At 39.9% G+C, this 19824-nt stretch overlaps 1 protein-coding gene across 5 annotated transcripts in view; it reads right to left on the bottom strand.

Moving 5' to 3' along the window:
• Positions 1–19824, bottom strand: part of LOC309708453 (A-kinase anchoring protein 13) — a 121772-nt gene that overhangs the window by 85978 nt on the left and 15970 nt on the right. For all 5 annotated transcript variants that reach the window (XM_082536506.1, XM_082536507.1, XM_082536508.1 and 2 more), the window contains exons 2-5: positions 15860–15903; positions 5624–5777; positions 1115–1269; positions 363–534 (exon numbers count right to left, since the gene is read on the bottom strand). In XM_082536506.1, the coding sequence (XP_082392632.1) occupies positions 363–534; positions 1115–1269; positions 5624–5777; positions 15860–15892 (514 nt within the window). In that variant the 5' untranslated portion in view covers positions 15893–15903. The remainder of the gene's footprint in view (positions 1–362; positions 535–1114; positions 1270–5623; positions 5778–15859; positions 15904–19824) is intronic.

Genomic DNA, 19824 nt, shown 5'->3' on the forward strand with positions numbered 1-19824 from the left:
AGAAGTTAAATGGAAGTCACTTTCAGTAACGCATGCTGCAAAGCACACACATACCCACACAACGTGGAGACAGTAAACAGCTTGTTACATCCATGCACTCATCTGAACTAATCAGTAACAAAGTCTTGTTGTTTTGACCAGTAATTACAGTGTCTCTCTGAAAATGCCAAAAAATAATCCTCAGTCTTCCTAGTCTGCTGATATCTGCTCAACAACATAAAAGGAGCCAGATAAACAAACACACAAACAGCAGGGTCATGTGTGTCAGTATGTGTTATACAACCATAATTTGTCAGTATGTTCCTGCATCAGTGCAGAGACATTCTGCCTGTTTCAAAGGGTCCACTGCCCTCCAGACTCACCAGTGCTGTTGGATCGTTTGTTCCCCAGTAAATTCCATCCTGTAGGCAGTTTGAGGTGGTGTAGGGCCAGTGCCAAACTCTCATCCAGACGCTCACACTCCTGCAGAGGAATCTGACACTCATCCAGCAACAGCGCCCCATCGAGGCCATCAGCCCGGCCCACAGTGCTCACCTGTGTGGAGGGTGATTACAGAGATGAGTCGAGTTTCATAGAGGTTGAAGTGAGCCGCAGACTAATGGGAGCACTCATTTTAAAGCGCTCAGCATGAAAGCATTAACCAAATGCCTTTTGAATAATGAAATATGTTAATGTAGGAAGAAACATCCACATGAGTGTATCAGCGCTAAGCTCGATTTGGGGATGCACTGTTTTGACAAAAAAAATAAATAAAAAATCATGTTCGGATTTATAAATTGGAACATGTTCCATTAAGTTTGAGTGCCCAAGAAAATTATTTTATCTTGTCCTACTCCTCAGAAAAGCAAACTCATAAAATTTCTATGGGATGATAAACTATGCTGAAAAGAATTCATTAACTGAACGCCAAGAACTGTCAGACATTAGGCCTTGTCAGGAAAGAAACAATAACATGGCAATCTTTTTGTTTAACTGTCACTTTGTACACAGAGCTGTATTACTTGTAACCAGTGGTAACCAATTTTGTTTTCCAGCCCTGTGACAAGCTTCTGTATTTCTATTATTCAACTGATGACATGCAGTAGGAATAGAAATGACTCGTCTTTCTGCTCACCAGGAACTGGGCCATGTCAAACGCCAAATCCTGAACAAAGCTGAATTGATGCTCGGCCAATGGCGCCACGTGAACCAGATGGGATTGTGGCTCCTCGGGGACACCTCGGGTGACTGAGCACAAGGTGACCAGCACCACTTCGCAGCAGTCATGAGCTACAAGAGACACAAAAAGCAAGGGTGAGAAGAGAGAAAGAGGGGATTACAGAGAACTGACCTGTGGAGGACAGTACCATAGTGTACAGCATTTTTCACAACGACAAATAGATTATATTGTGTATTTTCAGTGTATGAGATTAAACGTTTCTTTGTTAGGATTAACCCATTTCGGCTATAGATGACTGGCCTTGCTATAAACTCAAGTCATATGAGCTTAAATAATAACAATACAACAATATTTCAACTAAACAATAAAAAATTATTGCCCTAGCTAAAACACTAGTTGCTTGAACTAATTATTTATACTTTATTGATGTACAATGCCAGCTAACTGTAGGGTCTAAGATGTCCTCAGATGCCAGTCTTGCGGAAATTAACTTTAGTTACTTCAGTTACAGAGTATATATATTTCTGTTGATGCAGCCCACACAACTATCACAAATCATCGCAGCAATATTGGCTACTTGCACAGTTCATGTCGCAGGTTTAAAATAGATTCACTGCATGAGGTATAAAATGCATAAACGATATTTCTACGCAAAATTTTTAAACTCATCTGCTGAATTGTGTTCAGTTTTGAGCGTTTTCTTGTTGTGAGACCCAGCTTATGCAGGCTGAATCAATTGAAATATTGGTCACTGACAGTATCTCTAATAGTAAAGTAAACATCGTCAACGCTGTAGTGCCAGAAAACTACACTTTCTGGCGTGGCCACTAGTGGCTGGCAAGAACTATTTTGGTCTCTATGCATACTTTTTGACTACATAGCAACTATACAGTGGGTATACAAACTAGGGCTGTGCGATATGACCAAAATCTCATATCCCGATATAAGAATTCTGTCGTCCCGATAACGATATAAATCACAAAAATGTAACATTTTTGTCAATTCTGTGAATCTCGGGCAGCTCGACTTGCGGTAAGTGTTTCCAGCTGCGCGTCATGTAGCTGGAGTCGAGTGTTTTAACAGATGTATGAAACGACACATTTTTAGACATAAGTTGTAACGGCCGCCGTTTTCTTTGTGAGTATTTATTACACGGCGTGCTGCGGGGAAAGGCCTGTTCTAACGTTTGAGTCTAAGGTTTATTTTTTAGCACCTGACGGCTCTTTTTTACTTCTCATCCGTAAATAATCTGCCCTTTCACGTGATTCAGTTTATTTTGAAAAGTCTCAACAGGATCTTGAGCTTTATTGTGAAAGGTTTATGTGGAACATAAACAAGCGGACACGAGATGGTTTTACCGTCGTTGTTGCTAACGACAACGCATAAAAACATGCGCTTGTCCGTCCGTGGTGTGGTTATATTAAATATAAGAGAAAGAGAGAACTTTAAGAAATTAATATACCGTGTGTAAAGCCCCTCCTTTTGCCCCACAGTGTATAGTCGAGCAGAGTAGAAAGCCATAAAACAAAGTTACTTGAGTTGAGGACAACTTGATATATTATTGCGGTGGCTCTTTTTTGGCACGGCCCACTTCAGAAGCAGGAAAAAGTACACACAACGCACACCTCACTTTTCATCGGTTATTTACAATGAAAAAAGATTCACTGTTAATTTCTCCTAAACGTGGGTACATGTTATCAGTGCAACTGCACAGACATACTTTTTTGAAGAAAAAAAAAGCCTACATATTTTCCCTAAAAAACAAGAAAACAATCATATTAATTCAAGTTCATTTCACTTTATATTTTTCACCTTGCTGTGCCGCCCCAGTTTTGACATCCTCTGTGTTACTGTAGCAATTGCTTTTTAAAATGTGTTAATTTGGCAAAATAAGATTGAAAAGTTGCTCATTTTTTCAGTTTTGTCTAAAAGAAGAAAACAAAGAGAAAGTCAGGGAACACTGCCATGGTCCATCTGTCCACTCCCAACAAGATGTCAACACACACAGCCAGTTTCAAAACTGATTTCCCACTTGTAGTTATTAAGCATTGCATGAATTCACACATAATTTCTGGAATCTACTCCACGTCACTGTGTGCTCTACAACAAGATCAGCCACATTTGCACGTCTGCAATACCCTTCGTTCTGGGAGAAAACTTTCTGTAACGACAGATCCATATATTTTATAATTTGTCAATGTTGTATGTCGCTACCAACGCAGTCAGAAGGCTACTAGGCAGCTTGATAAATATTATTTGAATCAGAGATATCTTAATCCAAAGCAGTGATTCAGTGAGTTTGCAGTCATTTTCCCAGGTCCCCTGGGAACTCTATCCCGCGACCTAGTTGATCCCTTTAGAGCCCAGAAGGGCCTGATGGAGAAAGCATTGAAGCAAAGCTAATCTGCTGGTAAAGTGACACCAACTCCCTCCCAACTTTAAGCATTAATTTAGTGGAACTCGTACCAAGATAAACACAGTTTATAATCCTGCCACTTTTATTTTCCTCTGTGGAACGTGGACCATTGAAGGAAGCAATGACGTCAGTGACATTTCTTATATCATAAGACCAGATTTTATTACATGAACATTTTGGTAGCATAAACCCTTGTTACCACATCCAGAACATGTGACCTCCAGTAAGCTCTGATGTTCCCTAAGAGCTCGAGATTTTTATAATGTAATATTTATTCTTCGAAAGCCCAGATGGTCTGGAATAACTTAATGTCATAGCTGATTCCTCTTATGCTCTGATCAGTCAGTGACTGAAAATATTCAATTAACATGAACTCTGGTCACAGGGTCACAGCTGCATTGCAGTTTTGACTACCTACTTTGTATGTGCAGAGATCTCTGACTTTTTCTATCAAGGTTTCCTGTTGATTCTTGTTTATTTTCCAAGAAAAAGCACAGAAAAACAATTCAGATCAAATATGTTCCATTTTGCAAGTAGAAAAAGTGGGAAAAGCTCCAAGAGGAGTGATAAATGGGATAGACTCTAGAAAGTGAAGTGATTCCTCTTTCTCCAAAACAAAACATTAGTTTAAAATGAGGACAGCGGTAGCAGATGATTAATCTTTTTTTTCTCCTTCCTGGTTTAACACCTCTTTTAATATTAATTTGGGATGCAGCACATGATGAATACAGAAGAATTTAAAACCACCTTTTAAGATAATGTTCAAACTTTTCCTCAGTTCTTCTGGAGCACTGCTACTACGTTTTGACTCAAATACACAAATACAATACAAGTGATCTGCCATAAAGTCGACTTTTATGATGGCTATAAAGGTTTAGAAATGAGGTCAAATTACTGGGGGTGCTCTTTCATGTATGTAAATGCTGATACTGTACTGAATTACAATAAAGTGGACAGGTGCTAAAGTAAAGTGACAAGTAAGGGGATAAAATACATTTACTTTGTTAGATAGACAAGTTCAGTTGCTTCTTAATGCAAATATTTACTTAGTCAATCATGAGGAAATGCAACTCAATGCATTTATGCATGTAGACATGGTCAAGACAACCTGCTGAAGTTCAAACTGAGTGTCAGAAAGGTGATTTAGGTGATTTTGAACATGGTTGTTCAAAATGGGCTGGTCTGATTATTTCAGAAACTGTTGATCTACTAGGATTTTCCCACAAAACCATCTCTAGGGTTTATATAGAATGGTAAGTAAAATATAAAGCGAGCAGCAGTTCTCTGGGCAAAAGAGCATCGCTGCATGTGAAATGCATTAAACCTTGAAGCAGATGGGCTATAGCAGCAGAGAGCCAAACTGGGTGCCAGTCCTGTCAGTTAAGAAACTAGTCAGAATTGGTGTAAACATAACAAAAGCAAACATCCTCCCTTTTATCAATGATTCGGGCTCTTCTTGGCAGACTCAGGGCTCTTTAGTAACAGCTGAGCATCAAACACCACAGCCTACCCATGTTTTGTTGCTGTCCATCCCTTTATGACCACAACATACACCTTTTTCTGAAGGCTCTTTTCAGCAGGATAAGATGTTCTGCCAGAAAGCTCAAATCAACTCAGCTCCAACTGGTTCCTTGAACACGACAATGAGTTCACCATACTTAAATAGTTTCCACAGGCACAAGATCTCAATCTAACAGAGCACTTGTGGTGTGGATGTGGTGGAATGTATCGCGGATGTAACTATGTGATGCTGTCATGCCAGTGTGAGCCAAAATCTCCATTTGCTGACACAGACGTAACATCTTGATGAATTTACGTCAGCAGTTCTTAAGGCATGAGGCGGCCCAACGAGATACTAACAAAACATTCCTAAATAAAACAGCTGGTGCACTTTCATAGAGCATCAGCTTTAGTTGTTAATAATCCAGGCTAATCTTATTTAAAAGTGTCTGCAAACACAGTCTCTAACAAATATTAAATGCTGTAGGTGGAGCTGCCATCCTTTGGGTGCTAGTAAGCTGCAAGGCATTGTGGGTACGATGGCTTACCGGGACACAAAGCCTGCAAGGTGTCATGACTGCTCCTCAGGGTGCTGGTCAGGTGCCTCTGTGTACTGCCAGCGAACAGCAGGAAGTAGTCCACGCCCTCCTCACTACCAGCCAGCTCGTCATCACTGAGCTGTACTGTGATAACACAATGACCCTGCAGAGGCACGCAGACGGAACGTTAGGAGGGAAAAGGAAAAACAGAAAGAGACAAAAAGAAAAGACATGTTTATAACATGAAATGGGCACATTATCATCCACCTGCAGATGCCTGCAGTCTAACTCAGCCCTCTTCTCAGTGGCCTACATGTCTTGGTTCATCTACTTAGCCATAGATACCAATCTAACGCCATCAAGTCAGTGTAATTCAATCACTGTCTGTCACTTTAGATGCATTTATTGGCTGCAGTACCAGGTGTGAACTAGACTCTGGACAAGTGGATACCAGATTTTAAGAGTGAATAATAGTGCGTGCGGAGACTCCTGATCTTCTTAGCACCGCAGTTGTTTACAGCAATTACATTAACGCCTCAAATTAAATATGGTAATGTTTGTTTGCTGATGAAATGTTACACACCACATCATTAACAAAGAAACAAGCAGACAACATGGAGGAGCAGCTGGACTTCTGCAAAACAGTGTGAGCACAGTCACCATCAGAGAACAGCACAACAAGACAAAGAAGCACATTCAGCTTAGAAATCTAATACAATAATAATCATCACAACAACAACTAAAACAAAAGTCTTTAAAAAAAAGAAATTTGAATAAACAGTCTTCTCATGTAAGCTGGATTTCCTATTAGCCCTTTTTTGTTAGAACATTACAAATAAAAATATACGTAATGAAATAAACACCACAGTGTAAGCTAAGCAGCTAAATAGGTTCAGGATGGTACTAAAAACACAGCCTGGTCAGTGTAAAAACTATGCTGTTTGTCCTTTTTCATGTATTCTGCATCATCAGCAGGTGCAGATGCTAAGTTTGTGCCTTGGGGTTCAGCATTGCCATGGCTCTTTTAGTACGCAGGATTTTGTTTTTCCACCATTAAATGCTTCCAACCAGAAATTACAGGTGAAATTTAACTTATAACTGGTATTTATTGTACACTGCCACTGGTCAATAAACTAAATAAAATAAAATAAACCAAACCATCAATTTGTCTACACATTTTCTTAATACATTTAAAGGTACAGTTTTAGTGACAATTGGCTGATTTGTGACAGAGCATCAATGTGTCATCTGAGGACACTGAGGAGGAGAAATAGTAACAAAAAATAGGGATATTGTTCAGAATTAGCTGCTTTCCACTGTAGGACTGCAGCTTCTTGACATGGAGGAGGGATAATGGGACATTTCAACCCACTTAATCTGGCCACCGTTGCAGTCTTTTTACTGGCCTCGTCCAACGTGAGCAGTCTGTCGTGACGATCTGAGCTTAACGGGGTTAAAGGTGTCTCCTCCTTCTCTTATAAAATGGGAGCCTCCGGGCCATGTTCCTCGCAGGCGGATATCAGCAGGTGGACAGCAGCGAGGCAAACCAGCAACCCCAACATTGCAAGGTCTCTGTTTGGCAAGCCACTACTGATGCTTAACAATGTGAGGGGGCAAAATGTGCTCAAAGACAACCACATAGCCCAGAGGCCATACAGCCAGAAAAAAAGCCTTCAGTAACCTTCAGACAACCAGGACTGCGCACAATGTAAAGGGTGTAGGCTTTTCTATGCACAGCCAGTATCAGTTTTAAAAAGCAGAGTCACTGAAGTAAATGAGTAGTAGATGGGAGGAAGCCAGCAGGCATGACATTTTCTCCATTAAAAACTCATCTCTTATCCTGAGCCCAGATTGGAAATTAGGGCTTGGTGCTATTGAAAGGATTGGTACCTCAGAGGATTTGTGAGTTTGTACTCCATGTGAAAATGAAAACGTATTAGTGTGAAATAAGTTCCACATTTTCACAACGAACAAAAGAGAAGCAAATGGAGAAATGGTTTTCTCTCCATCGCTGGAGGCGAGTGGGAAATTACCTCAGTCTGAATACCACTCTGCTGCTTTTTGACACAATAGGTGCTCAGATTTCTTAAAGCAGCCCACCAAAATCTCCTTATTCCACCAAAGTTAATACCCACCTTTGTAAATAACATTATAAGCGATTGATAATTTCCTAACAAAGAAAAACACTTTAAAGGGGACAAAATAAATAGCACAAATCTTAGAATATTCAATCTTGGTGTTTGAAATTCAATTATTTAAACAGAAGAAAATTACAGCATAGATCTGAATGATCAGATCAACCAGATCTGATCAGTTCCAGTACTTCAAATATGTCGGCAGGAGGTGGGAGTGAAGGTGAAGGTGAAAAGCCAGAGATGTGAAACATCTGCTGGAGAAGGGAGGAAACGAGCACACAGAAGCCCCACAATAAAACTAACCCTGCTGACATTAAGTTTTCAAAACAACAGTAATTAAAATGGGAAAAAGGAAATATTGCAGTGACTCTCCAGCTTAATATAGAAAAACAAACCTGTGGTTTTAAAGCGGTGCTCAAATGGATGTCTTTCAGCCACACTGTATGACTGTGCTCTCTGCTGGTTATAAGTACTTAACTAAGTGACCTGCTGGGGTATTGACCTCCTAATCATGGAGCTTCAATAGGGAACAGGCAGCTTTTAAGCAGCATCAAAAGCACAGCTGGAGACTATGAACCCAACCCCCTCTTTTTAAATATGCATATACAGTGGGGCAAAAAAGTATTTAGTCAGCCACCGATTGTGCAAGTTCCCCCACCTAAAATGATGACAGAGGTCAGTAATTTGCACCAGAGGTACACTTCAACTGTGAGAGACAGAATGTGAAAAAAAAAATCCATGAATCCACATGGTAGGATTTGTAAAGAATTTATTCGTAAATCAGGGTGGAAAATAAGTATTTGGTCAATAACAAAAATACAACTCAATACTTTGTAACATAACCTTTGTTGGCAATAACAGAGGTCAAACGTTTACTATAGGTCTTTACCAGGTTTGCACACACAGTAGCTGGTATTTTGGCCCATTCCTCCATGCAGATCTTCTCGAGAGCAGTGATGTTTTGGGGCTGTCGCCGAGCAACACGGACTTTCAACTCTCGCCACAGATTTTCTATGGGGTTGAGGTCTGGAGACTGGCTAGGCCACTCCAGGACTTTCAAATGCTTCTCACGGAGCCACTCCTTTGTTGCCCGGGCGGTGTGTTTTGGATCATTGTCATGTTGGAAGACCCAGCCTCGTTTCATCTTCAAAGTTCTCACTGATGGAAGGAGGTTTTGGCTCAAAATCTCACGATACATGGCCCCATTCATTCTGTCCTTAACACGGATCAGTCGTCCTGTCCCCTTGGCAGAAAAACAGCCCCATAGCATGATGTTTCCACCCCCATGCTTCACAGTAGGTATGGTGTTCTTGGGATGCAACTCAGTATTCTTCTTCCTCCAAACACGACGAGTTGAGTTTATACCAAAGAGTTCTACTTTGGTTTCATCTGACCACATGACATTCTCCCAATCCTCCTCTGTATCATCCATGTGCTCTCTGGCAAACTTCAGACGGGCCTGGACATGCACTGGCTTCAGCAGCGGAACACGTCTGGCACTGCGGGATTTGATTCCCTGCCGTTGTAGTGTGTTACTGATGGTGACCTTTGTTACTTTGGTCCCAGCTCTCTGCAGGTCATTCACCAGGTCCCCCCGTGTGGTTCTGGGATCTTTGCTCACCGTTCTCATGATCATTTTGACCCCACGGGATGAGATCTTGCGTGGAGCCCCAGATCGAGGGAGATTATCAGTGGTCTTGTATGTCTTCCATTTTCTGATGATTGCTCCCACAGTTGATTTTTTCACACCAAGCTGCTTGCCTATTGTAGATTCACTCTTCCCAGTCTGGTGCAGGTCTACAATACTTTTCCTGGTGTCCTTCGAAAGCTCTTTGGTCTTGGCCATGGCGGAGTTTGGAGTCTGACTGTTTGAGGCTGTGGACAGGTGTCTTTCATACAGATGATGAGTTCAAACAGGTGCCATTCATACAGGTAACGAGTGGGGGACAGAAAAGCTTCTTACAGAAGACGTTACAGGTCTGTGAGAGCCAGAGATTTTCCTTGTTTGAGGTGACCAAATACTTATTTTCCACCCTAATTTACGAATAAATTCTTTACAAATCCTACCATGTGAATTCATGGATTTTTTTTTCACATTCTGTCTCTCACAGTTGAAGTGTACCTCTGGTGCAAATTACTGACCTCTGTCATCATTTTAAGTGGGGGAACTTGCACAATCGGTGGCTGACTAAATACTTTCTTGCCCCACTGTACGTGTAGCCTTTTCCACACATCCTGCTGCAGCACTGGTTTCATCTGTCCAGGTAAGGTAAGGCTTGGTTTTAAGCATTTGCATATACTGTTACGACTTCACACTGATAATTATTTTTAAACTTATATTGAAATTTTAGTGATTGTTCACTTAACTCAGGCTTTGTTTCTTACTACAGGCAGCTCTATCCTTCACTTCACCACCCAAACTAATTGTCACTTGTTACTTAAATCCAATAGATCTTCATTTGTATCTTTTTGTGCACTCTGTCACATGAAATCTGCGATAACAACACATTTTTTAAAAACAACAACAAAAAAAACATCCTTTAATGATGTTCATTAAAAAGTTAGCCTCAAAGTTTATGGGTGTAATTGCTTGTCATTGTGATTCATCCTTCGTGGTATTAAGCCATTTTTATTTTTACAAGCAACTAAAGCCAACTCAACATGAGACCCTTCTTTTGGAAGCCATATATTGCAACCTTTTGCATGGTTTACCCCTTGCTGCTTTTGTTCCCAACATACAATTTCAAAGCCAATTTACGGAGCAAAACCGGCCCCTGTTTACACACTAACATGAAACATTGGCAGAGCAAATTAATCAACCCACAACTTACAAGTCTGCTGACATACAGAGCATCCCTTGTCCCTTCAGGAGGTAAACATGCACCAAGCAGCATTCTTCATGCAATGAAATGTTTGTATTGCCAATATGTGAAGTGACTGCAGCATAATCTAAAAAATTAGAGCTTCACAAACGGTGTAACTAGCAGATCATCAGAGTTAGCAAGTAAGCTAATGTTAGCTAGGATAATGTATATTAAACCTAGTTGTATCAAATGAAACCCTTCTGGCCAAATATTAATGTCAGTAAAACTGGGGCAAAACTTCTTTTAGCCAGAAATTCGTGGAGCAAAATACCAGCATGACTAAGGCGTAAGGAAGTCCTGTGACTGACTGACTGTTTACGTTATTACAAATGTTACAAACAAACCATTGCCACATTCACGCAGCAAGGGACGGGATTTTTGGGATATTAATTTATACAAAAAAAATCTAATAGTTTATGCAGCTATTTTAATTCTAATCTAAAAGACCCCCCCCCCCCCCCCCCCTTATTTTTCCTGTAGTCTGGTTTAATGTGCTATTAAAACATTAACAAAAAATAAACCTATAAACTGTTTGCCCACAAAAAAAAAAGAAGAAAAAAAGAAACTGCTCAAATTTACCATCCGTCAGACCAAGAAAAGCTATTTTGTGTGGGACGCCTTTAAATAAGAACAAAAATGTGAAATATCACGCAGGCTACTCCAGGTGAAGCTAACATGTCACACTGATTTTAGAGCAGTCTGCTCTGGGGGACAATCTTTGGGCAATAATCCTAATACTATACTGCCAACAGTGAAAATCAGAAAGTATTTTTGCCTGAAATGTCCAACCCTGAGGTTGCTTTACTGCTTGATATAGATACAGGCAATGTAACAAATAGGTCACAAAAGCTAAACCAGATAACTTCACCAGTTAATGTCATTCATGATACTAACTTGTGTACTGTGTCAAATGGTATTGAATTTAGCAGCATGCACATAACAGTGCAAAGTAAATGTGTATGTATGTATGTATGACCCACAGCCCACAGTAGCAGCCAAGAGCAATACAACACTGGCTGTTAGCTATCAATCTGTAATCTCCCAGCATGTGCAGCTTTATCATTTCAAAGTCAATTTTGTCTTTATTATGCTAATAATCAAGAAATCACTATGGCGGTCTCTTTATTGCTTTGAAAACTAAGTACTCACAGGACAGCTTATAGAACTCCCTTTATAACTTGAAGTTATCAGTTCCTGTATCATTTTATTAGGCTCTCGTATCTTTGTGGGGAAATGTTGACCGACTCTTCTTTACAGCTTAGCTTTATGCATACCTTAACGTCCCACAACAACATTTCAGCCCGACTGAGGTCTGCACTTTGGGCGATTGCAACACTTTTCTTTTTCAGCTATTCTGTTGTAAATTTGCTACTGTGTTTGGGATCATTTTCAGCCAAGCTATAGCTGTCTGACAGCTGGCCTCACATTTGACTAGAATACTTTGGTACATAGAAGAATTCACAGCTCACTCTATGACTGCAAAGTGCTCAGATCCTTAGACTGCAAAAAAGCCCGAGTTATCAACCATCAACCACTGCACTTAACAACTGGTATGAAGAGCTGATATGCTGTGTTTGGTTTGGTTGGCACTGTTTATTATGGACAAACATCTCCAAATTGGCAAACATCTTGCAAGTTTGCACACCTAAGCCATGCTGCCATATTTGTTTCAGAAAAAAGAGGCGTTCTTCAGGTAACCCTTTCATACAATTGCTCATTCTGTTTGTAACTACAATGTCACAAACTGGCTTATGTGCAGTTTTTCTGAGCATTACACAGACCCAACTTCTGGTGAATTTCCTGAGATGTCCAGTCTGGAAAGATTGTCCCGCTGTGTTAAAACATGTCTGAATGTTCAGAGATTGGCAAACGGCTAAAGCGTCTGTTTTTACAGAGATGGTCATTCTTGCAGATGGTTAGTTAATCACGTGCTGATTAGCAGCACCTGGCTACTACTTACCCTCTTAATTCCTACTTCATAGAGTGAAAACGTTCCTTTTTCTCATGACTACACATGAAAGCCAGTACATAAAACAGTCCGACATACTTCATGACAGTGTGTGTACGTCTCGTAACCATTTTGGCTGTATTGATACATGCCATGTCAATATGCCAGCTATAGAATGTTGGCTGCAATTCATTTAAAGGCTCTGGATGCCATTAAAAAATAGTATAATTGTAGTTATCCAGAGAAGCTTTAACCTGGAGACAATAACCAAGCAGTCAGTTCACAGGTTCAGCCCATGTAACTGGTACCATGCCCACAGTCACGCATGCTGTGTTAACCACTGAACCCCTACCTGCTTATTTAATTGTAAGCCGCTCTGGAAACATTGTCTGCTAAATGCCAAGAATGTAAATAGCATGTTTACTCACAGCTAGAACAACAGAGTCTCGCTGTTATGGAAAGAAAACTCATTTTGTTAAGAACACCCACAACTAATCCCCTGCCTAACAAATCATGTAACCCTCTCCCAGCGCTCGCTAAAATAAAATCAGCCCTTACTCAATTTCTTTACCCATAACATGCTCATTAAGAATCCTTCTGAGGACAAAGTAATATTGCAAGAATATCAAGGCCTTGACCTCTGTTCTTCTCAGAATATGTAACTTCTAGATTTAGTTCTACACTTATAGACTGGGGCTGCCATTTCATCTAGAAGGTAGAGCCCATGAACTATATCTTTTTTTTTTCTTTTTCTTTTTTTAACAATACAATTACAGGCTGGCTACTTAACCCCTATGAGCTATCTCACTGTGAACTGCTGTGATAAGTTTCTAAAATCTGATGTCTAATGAGGCCTGACTGCCTGCCTGGTTCCACTGAGGAGTTTGAGTGTAAATCACAGATAAGGTTGTCTGGGTGGTTAATGTGTGAGCCAGTATAGCCTTTAGAGAGGCACACATACACAAACACACACATCCCTCACTTATCTCATTTCCTATGTGCCTTCTACACCTGCCAGTGATAGGAGACCAGTGTAACCACTAAGATCAACTCAGAAACTCCCCTCAAAACACAAACCTCATTAAATATTTATCAAATAGTGCAGAAACCCCGGTAGAACTCAAAGACATTTTAACTCTACCTGGAAGTCCATTTTGGACGCAATTCAAAAGTCAGTAATTAAGAGTTATAAATGAGCTATAAATGGAAATTTTTAATATTAAGGGATTGCATATATCACTGACATGTACCAATCAGTTTGAAGTGGTGCATGTAACCATATCTATATTAGGTTTTGTAGTTTAATTACAGATACTGAGTTATCTGTAAAACCAAGGTTGTATAAAGTGGGTTTAAATTTACTTTAAAATACTAAATGACGCAAATGTGGCTTATCCTCCTTAAGCGATGCACACTCAAAATAAAGATTATAATTCCCTCCCTTAAATAAAGACTACTCTTTTTTAAGCAAGTTTGCAGAATTGCTATTCATTTATTTTATTTAGTTTTTTTAAGTAAAGCCAAGTTATCTGTTTTTACACCATTATGCAAACTCACCATCTCCAAAACAACAATAGCAGCTAAAAGGATCATGAAATTGAGTGAACTTATAAGGAGGAGTGAGTGGAAAAAGCCATATGGCCTGATCAGCAATATAAGCAACAATGCAAAGCGTTACATTTACAAGTTGAACACCAGCTGTGTTGCCAAGCTTTAGGCAGCGACAATGAAAGTAGCTAGAAAACTGCTGACATAACCCACATGATATGCCACACAGTTCGGCAATCTGAGACGACCTCAGCAACAAGCTACATCTCATCTACTTGATCTACCTCACGTGACTTCGCTGAAGCAAAACACACAGGTGCCTCGCTCCAAAGGACGGGACAAAGGACCGAGAATGACAAGAGACTCAAGCAAGCAGCAAGCTCCAGGGTTAAAAAGTTAAGCCATTGTGTAGTGGCCGCTTGAGACCATCTTCAAGAGTCACTCCCAACAGACTCCAATGTCCAGCTCGTTCATTTGTACCCAAATATGGTTTTAATATGTCCAAACGTGCTAACTTCGTGCTCCAAAAATCAACATAGCAATGATCAAAATGCCCACACTGAGCATCACAATGGCTATGTCCGTCATTTAGAAACAGTGTCTCGCCACATGTTTTCGCCAGCTAGTTTATTCCAGCAGACAACTGCACAGAAATTTGTAATGATTAGCATACAGCACCTTTAGGTATTGTTTTATGTAGTCACAAATGGAAAACGTCTCTACGCAAAGGATATCAGGGGCAACATACTCAACCTGCAGCCTTGACATCCCAAACATTCGCCAATGCGGTTAAAATATGAATGAATTGATGAATATATAAAAACCTACTTCTGGCTGCTCACAAGGGCTCGCCACAGCGGGGAGCTCTGCGTGTTTGATTTGGCTGAATTTTTTATGCCGGATGCTCTTCCTGATGCAACCCTAAAGGCATTCGTATCTCCTCGTCAATAAAAAAACAGTATGACTATGAATGGCTATGATCAACTTATCATGAACAAAGGGATGTTTGGAAAGCTGGTTGTCTTTGAGAATGTTCATCTATTTATCTCTGTAACGTTGACATAATAACAGGTGGTTAAGATACCTATGTACTTCAAAGCTACACAACACTAGGTTAGGGTATTCCTGATGTGTATCTCTTCAAAAATGAATGGATCAAAGAAGACACTTCCAGGAGTGAAAGGTTTTATTCTGACTGAAGCCACAGTGCTTAAATGTTATTTAAAAAATTGATTAAAAATTACTTTTATGCTGTCTTGTAATATTTCTTGTCATTCACTTCCTACTCAGTTATGTGGGTCTATTTTCTTTCTTTTTCATCATCAGTGTGTCAACATGCAAAATGATGACCTCAGACATAAAAGCGGACAGTAAAAACAGTATAGACCATTTTCCAGTCAGCAAACATTAAACATTTAGTTCATTTGCATGCAGTCCAGCATGCTCTCCACTATCTGGTCCTGCACACCCACACAGCTGTTTTCAGTTGTTCCTGTTAATTAGACCTGTTATCAGGTGGAGAGGTGGAAATCAAGAACTGACATTCCAGGCATTATATGAGATCATCAAACCATGTAAACAAATACTGATAAAGAATTACGGTTTCCCGGCCTAACGGGTTCAACAGATCGAGCGCCTTCACCACCACACCTACACAGCACGTGAATGCAGAAGCGTTAAAAGAAAAAATAATTATGTGAACTGGAACAACAGCTTTGCTGCTAGTGTTGTGTGATTATGTGATACTTACATACAATGGAGCTTGCTGTGGATTGAGTTTCATGTCCCTGGACACTGTAAAAAGAAGAACAAATTAAGGGTTACAACTCTAATTAGGCATCTATATTGTAATATAAAACAAAATCATGTCTTAAAGCGGTACTAAAACCTGTCTGGCCGTTAAGGGCACCGCAGCAAGCTGTAAACACAATATTATCCTATCAACAATTTGTAAAACCGATATTTATATTGTATTACATTTGATGCAGGCACTAAGCAAAATTAGCATATATTGACATCTAGACTCTGGTGGGTCTTGACTTTGTGTTTAGCTCTGTTTTGCTTCACTTTTTACTCGTGCAGGCTGCCTACATATATTAACAAATGCCTAAATATATGTGGCGACCAGGTCAGTGTTATCCATACACTAAATTATTTGTGGCAGCAACCTCGACTGCCATGTATTGATTTTTTGATCTCCTTACGATTTAAAAGGGTACGGTTTTATTCCAGTGCTGAGCTGCATCCAAGGAAACAATTTTGCTCAGCTTCTTCTTGACCTGCTCTCACACACATACACAAATACAGACTGACACATTGACTTTCTGTGAATAGTCCTTCTTTGTAGTGCACACAATCTGAATGTATTACCATGCACTGAAGGAAGGATTATTATTGGTCTTTCTCCACATAGCGACAGGTGACATCATCATAAAAGACACAAGTTTGTTCAAAACTGGTACATCAAAGTCTGACAATGCTCTTACTCCTCAAATAAGTTATTAACATGTTTATGCCCAGAAAGAAAGAAAGAAAGTGCGTGGGTGGGTGGGCATTAAAAACTAAAACAGAATTCACTTCCATAACCATATTACCTTCAATAATCTACAGTCAAGTGTGTCAAATAAGGAGCAAAGCAGTCAGGTCGGATATGGTTTGAGGAGATTAGCACTCTGTTATTAACTGTTAATAACTAGACCTGCAATCAAATATTGCTAAAGTTATTTAACTCAGATGCTCAGGGCTTACTGAGATCCAGACATAGTCTGAACCAGAGTTTTTAACTAAACAGAGTCCATAAAGTGTCCAGGAGAATATCCAAAAGTCCAACCAGTGTGATAGCTTACCACTTAAATTATTTATTTCAGTATTTCCATGCTTCAGCCAGCACTGATGTGGCAGCTAAAGCAAATGAGGGTCAGAAAAAGATATCTATAGCTAACATGAGGAGGAGGACAGCAGCCAGCATGCCGCTGTGGGAGAGCCAGAAAGGGCAGAAGCAGCAGATGAGATAGGCACGCACTGAAAACGCCTCCTTGCTGCAGCTGGTAATTATCCTCTGAGGGTTCATCAGTACAAGCGACATCTTTCACTTTATAGAGTAATTTAGTCCAAATGAGAAACTGCTCTGAGGAAGAACTATACGCTGCCTGCCCAGACAAAGGTAGGTGTGAGCTCGTGTAAACATATAATCGAGGCCTTTAGCTTTTAAAAAACCTGATATTTCCCTAGGGTATTGACAAATACCAAACAAATGATTCATCAGGTAGCCAGAAACTCAACTTCACATGAATGCCTTTACTCCTCCATGCTCACTGGTTGTATAAATAAGCAAATATTTTCTAACATGTCAGCCATAACAACTTAATGTATTGATAATGTATCAGTCACAGCTCCAGAGCTTGCCGCACAGTTCAAAAGGGACAGAAGATAATTAAATAATGGAGATTACGACATGTAAGCTTAGTGGGGTTTTGTTTATTACCCTTTTAGAAAATCCTTTAAGTCTGTGTCAGACAAATACATATCCAGAAAATCATACTGAAAATTAATTATTGACAAATTTGTTACATTGACATTGCTTACTTTTGAAAAAGCCAACAAAATGCAATATGGAATAAACACTTTATTTCCCAAAACATTAGAATATTATATATCTGAAAAAAAAAAGAAAAAAATTATATTAATGTGTAAGACCCTTTCCTTTCTTAGGCCCTCCTTTTGCACAGTACAGACATTCATTATTAATAGAGAACACGGGCTACAGGGAATACATGTGTAATATATATGCCTGATTAAATAAAATCCCAATTTATAAAACAGGCTAAAAAATAACTTAATTCCAGTACTGGTTATTTATTTATTTATTTGGTTAAAATCTCTTTGGGGTGTCAAAAATTACTTTATGCAGAAAAGACCCTCGTAGCTAGAACATTAAACCTAAACATATTTTGTAGTACTTTGGAAAATGCGAGCAAACTGCCACTGGGACTACTCTATCCTAGTGATGCTTGCTAACTGAAATAGTCTGGATACTGGAACAGGAAGCATGTACAGCAGCTCTTCAGAACATTGCTGTGGACAAGGTGGCAGTTAAGCTTGGCTCTGGCAGTTGTCCCAATACTCGGTGGGAGATTAAGAGTACAGAACAGACACACACTGGATCACACGTGGGTTCCTGCCTCCTCTTATCACTGATTAGTCCCTCACTAAAAAAAAAAATAAAGCAAGAAAAGTAAACCACCAATATATTTTGACTTTTAGTTCTTTTACAAGGATTTGTATGATCAGTTAGCAGGATTTATCAGCTTATGTTCACATTTGATTCCTCACTCCCACTCGAGGATGCAGGCCTCAAAGCCTTTCTCGGGGCACAAGGTCAGAGGCGGTGGGTGTGTAATTACATCCAAACAAATGCATAACAGCTTTAGACTTGAGGATGAATGGATTTGAAACCTTTGTGTTGAACTTTCTTGTGGAGATATTTGGCTGCTTGTATTCATCAATGAGTCAAGGGACTGGTCACTTTTGAGACCACTCTCCTTGGTTATTTGCAGAGAAAATTTTCTCTTTTGTTTGCTGTTCTTTGGCACTAAAACAAGTCCTTGCTGCTGGCCTGCAGTGGTCAGCAGTGCATTAATCACATGAACCTCACAGCGGGGGAGGCAGCGTCAAAAAAGGCCAAGACCTAATGAGTTCAGCAGAGAACTGCTGGACTCAACAGAGTGCTCAAGTGCAGCGAGACCAATTCACTTTCTGTAGCCCAAACCAAACTTTTTTCCACTTTTTCTGCTAAATAAATAGCCTTGAACTAGAATTAGGCAGATCAGGTAAGGGGATAATCAGTAGCTCTAATAATACTCTGAAGCCTAATCCGCTTGCCTTAAGTGCACTGGGCCAGAGACCAGCTTCCTCACTCACCACATGCACAACTTTGACTGATAAGACTCTCACGTAATGTCCTCAACAGTCCCACTGCTTCTTTTATATTTTGATATTTGGAACATTTGTCGTCTCCTAGTGCTCTTTTTATAACTACTCCAGGCAAGACATGGGTAGGAGCCTTTACTCAAGGACGTTTCAACAGGGCAGACTGACAGCTTTATTGACTTGTGCAGCCAGTGGGTCCTTGTTATTTTGCTAATGTGATATCTAAGTGACCGCTAACTTAACTCAGTGCACAACACAACAATATCTGGTTGGAAGCAGAGGCTGTGCTACATTCACATTTTTCACTATTGAGGACAGAGATGATAACACTTACTCATCCAAATGCAGGTTTTTTGTGCCCTTTATCAGCTGTGCCATGCACACAGCAGCTTATTTTGCTCACTTCTTCAAATTCATTAAGGGGGCCAAAAGTCCTTGTGACACCCTGATTTTGCCAGCCAGTTATGGTAAATGTTCTTTTCCAAGAAAAAGCTCTTGTTAGGCTCTTGTTTTGTTTTAAATCAATCTTTAACATCTACAGATCTCAACAACAAACAGAATAAGTGGCCGTTCGTCTGTTTAGAGTGAGAGTGCATTAAGCAGCCGTAAACTAGTAAAACAGTTCAAGCTTACAAATATTTAGTTAAGAGAGAAAATAAAACAAGTGAGTAATCGGAGTACAAAAGTTAAGCACACTTGAAACACACTATCTAAATGCACTTTGGCCATTTCCCTTTTGAAAAAAAAGCCAAGCTATACGCTGGGTGGTGATATGGCCATCCACCT

The sequence above is a fragment of the Aulonocara stuartgranti genome, assembly GCF_965226115.1.
Source record: "Aulonocara stuartgranti genome assembly, chromosome: 1".
NCBI lineage: Eukaryota > Metazoa > Chordata > Actinopteri > Cichliformes > Cichlidae > Aulonocara > Aulonocara stuartgranti.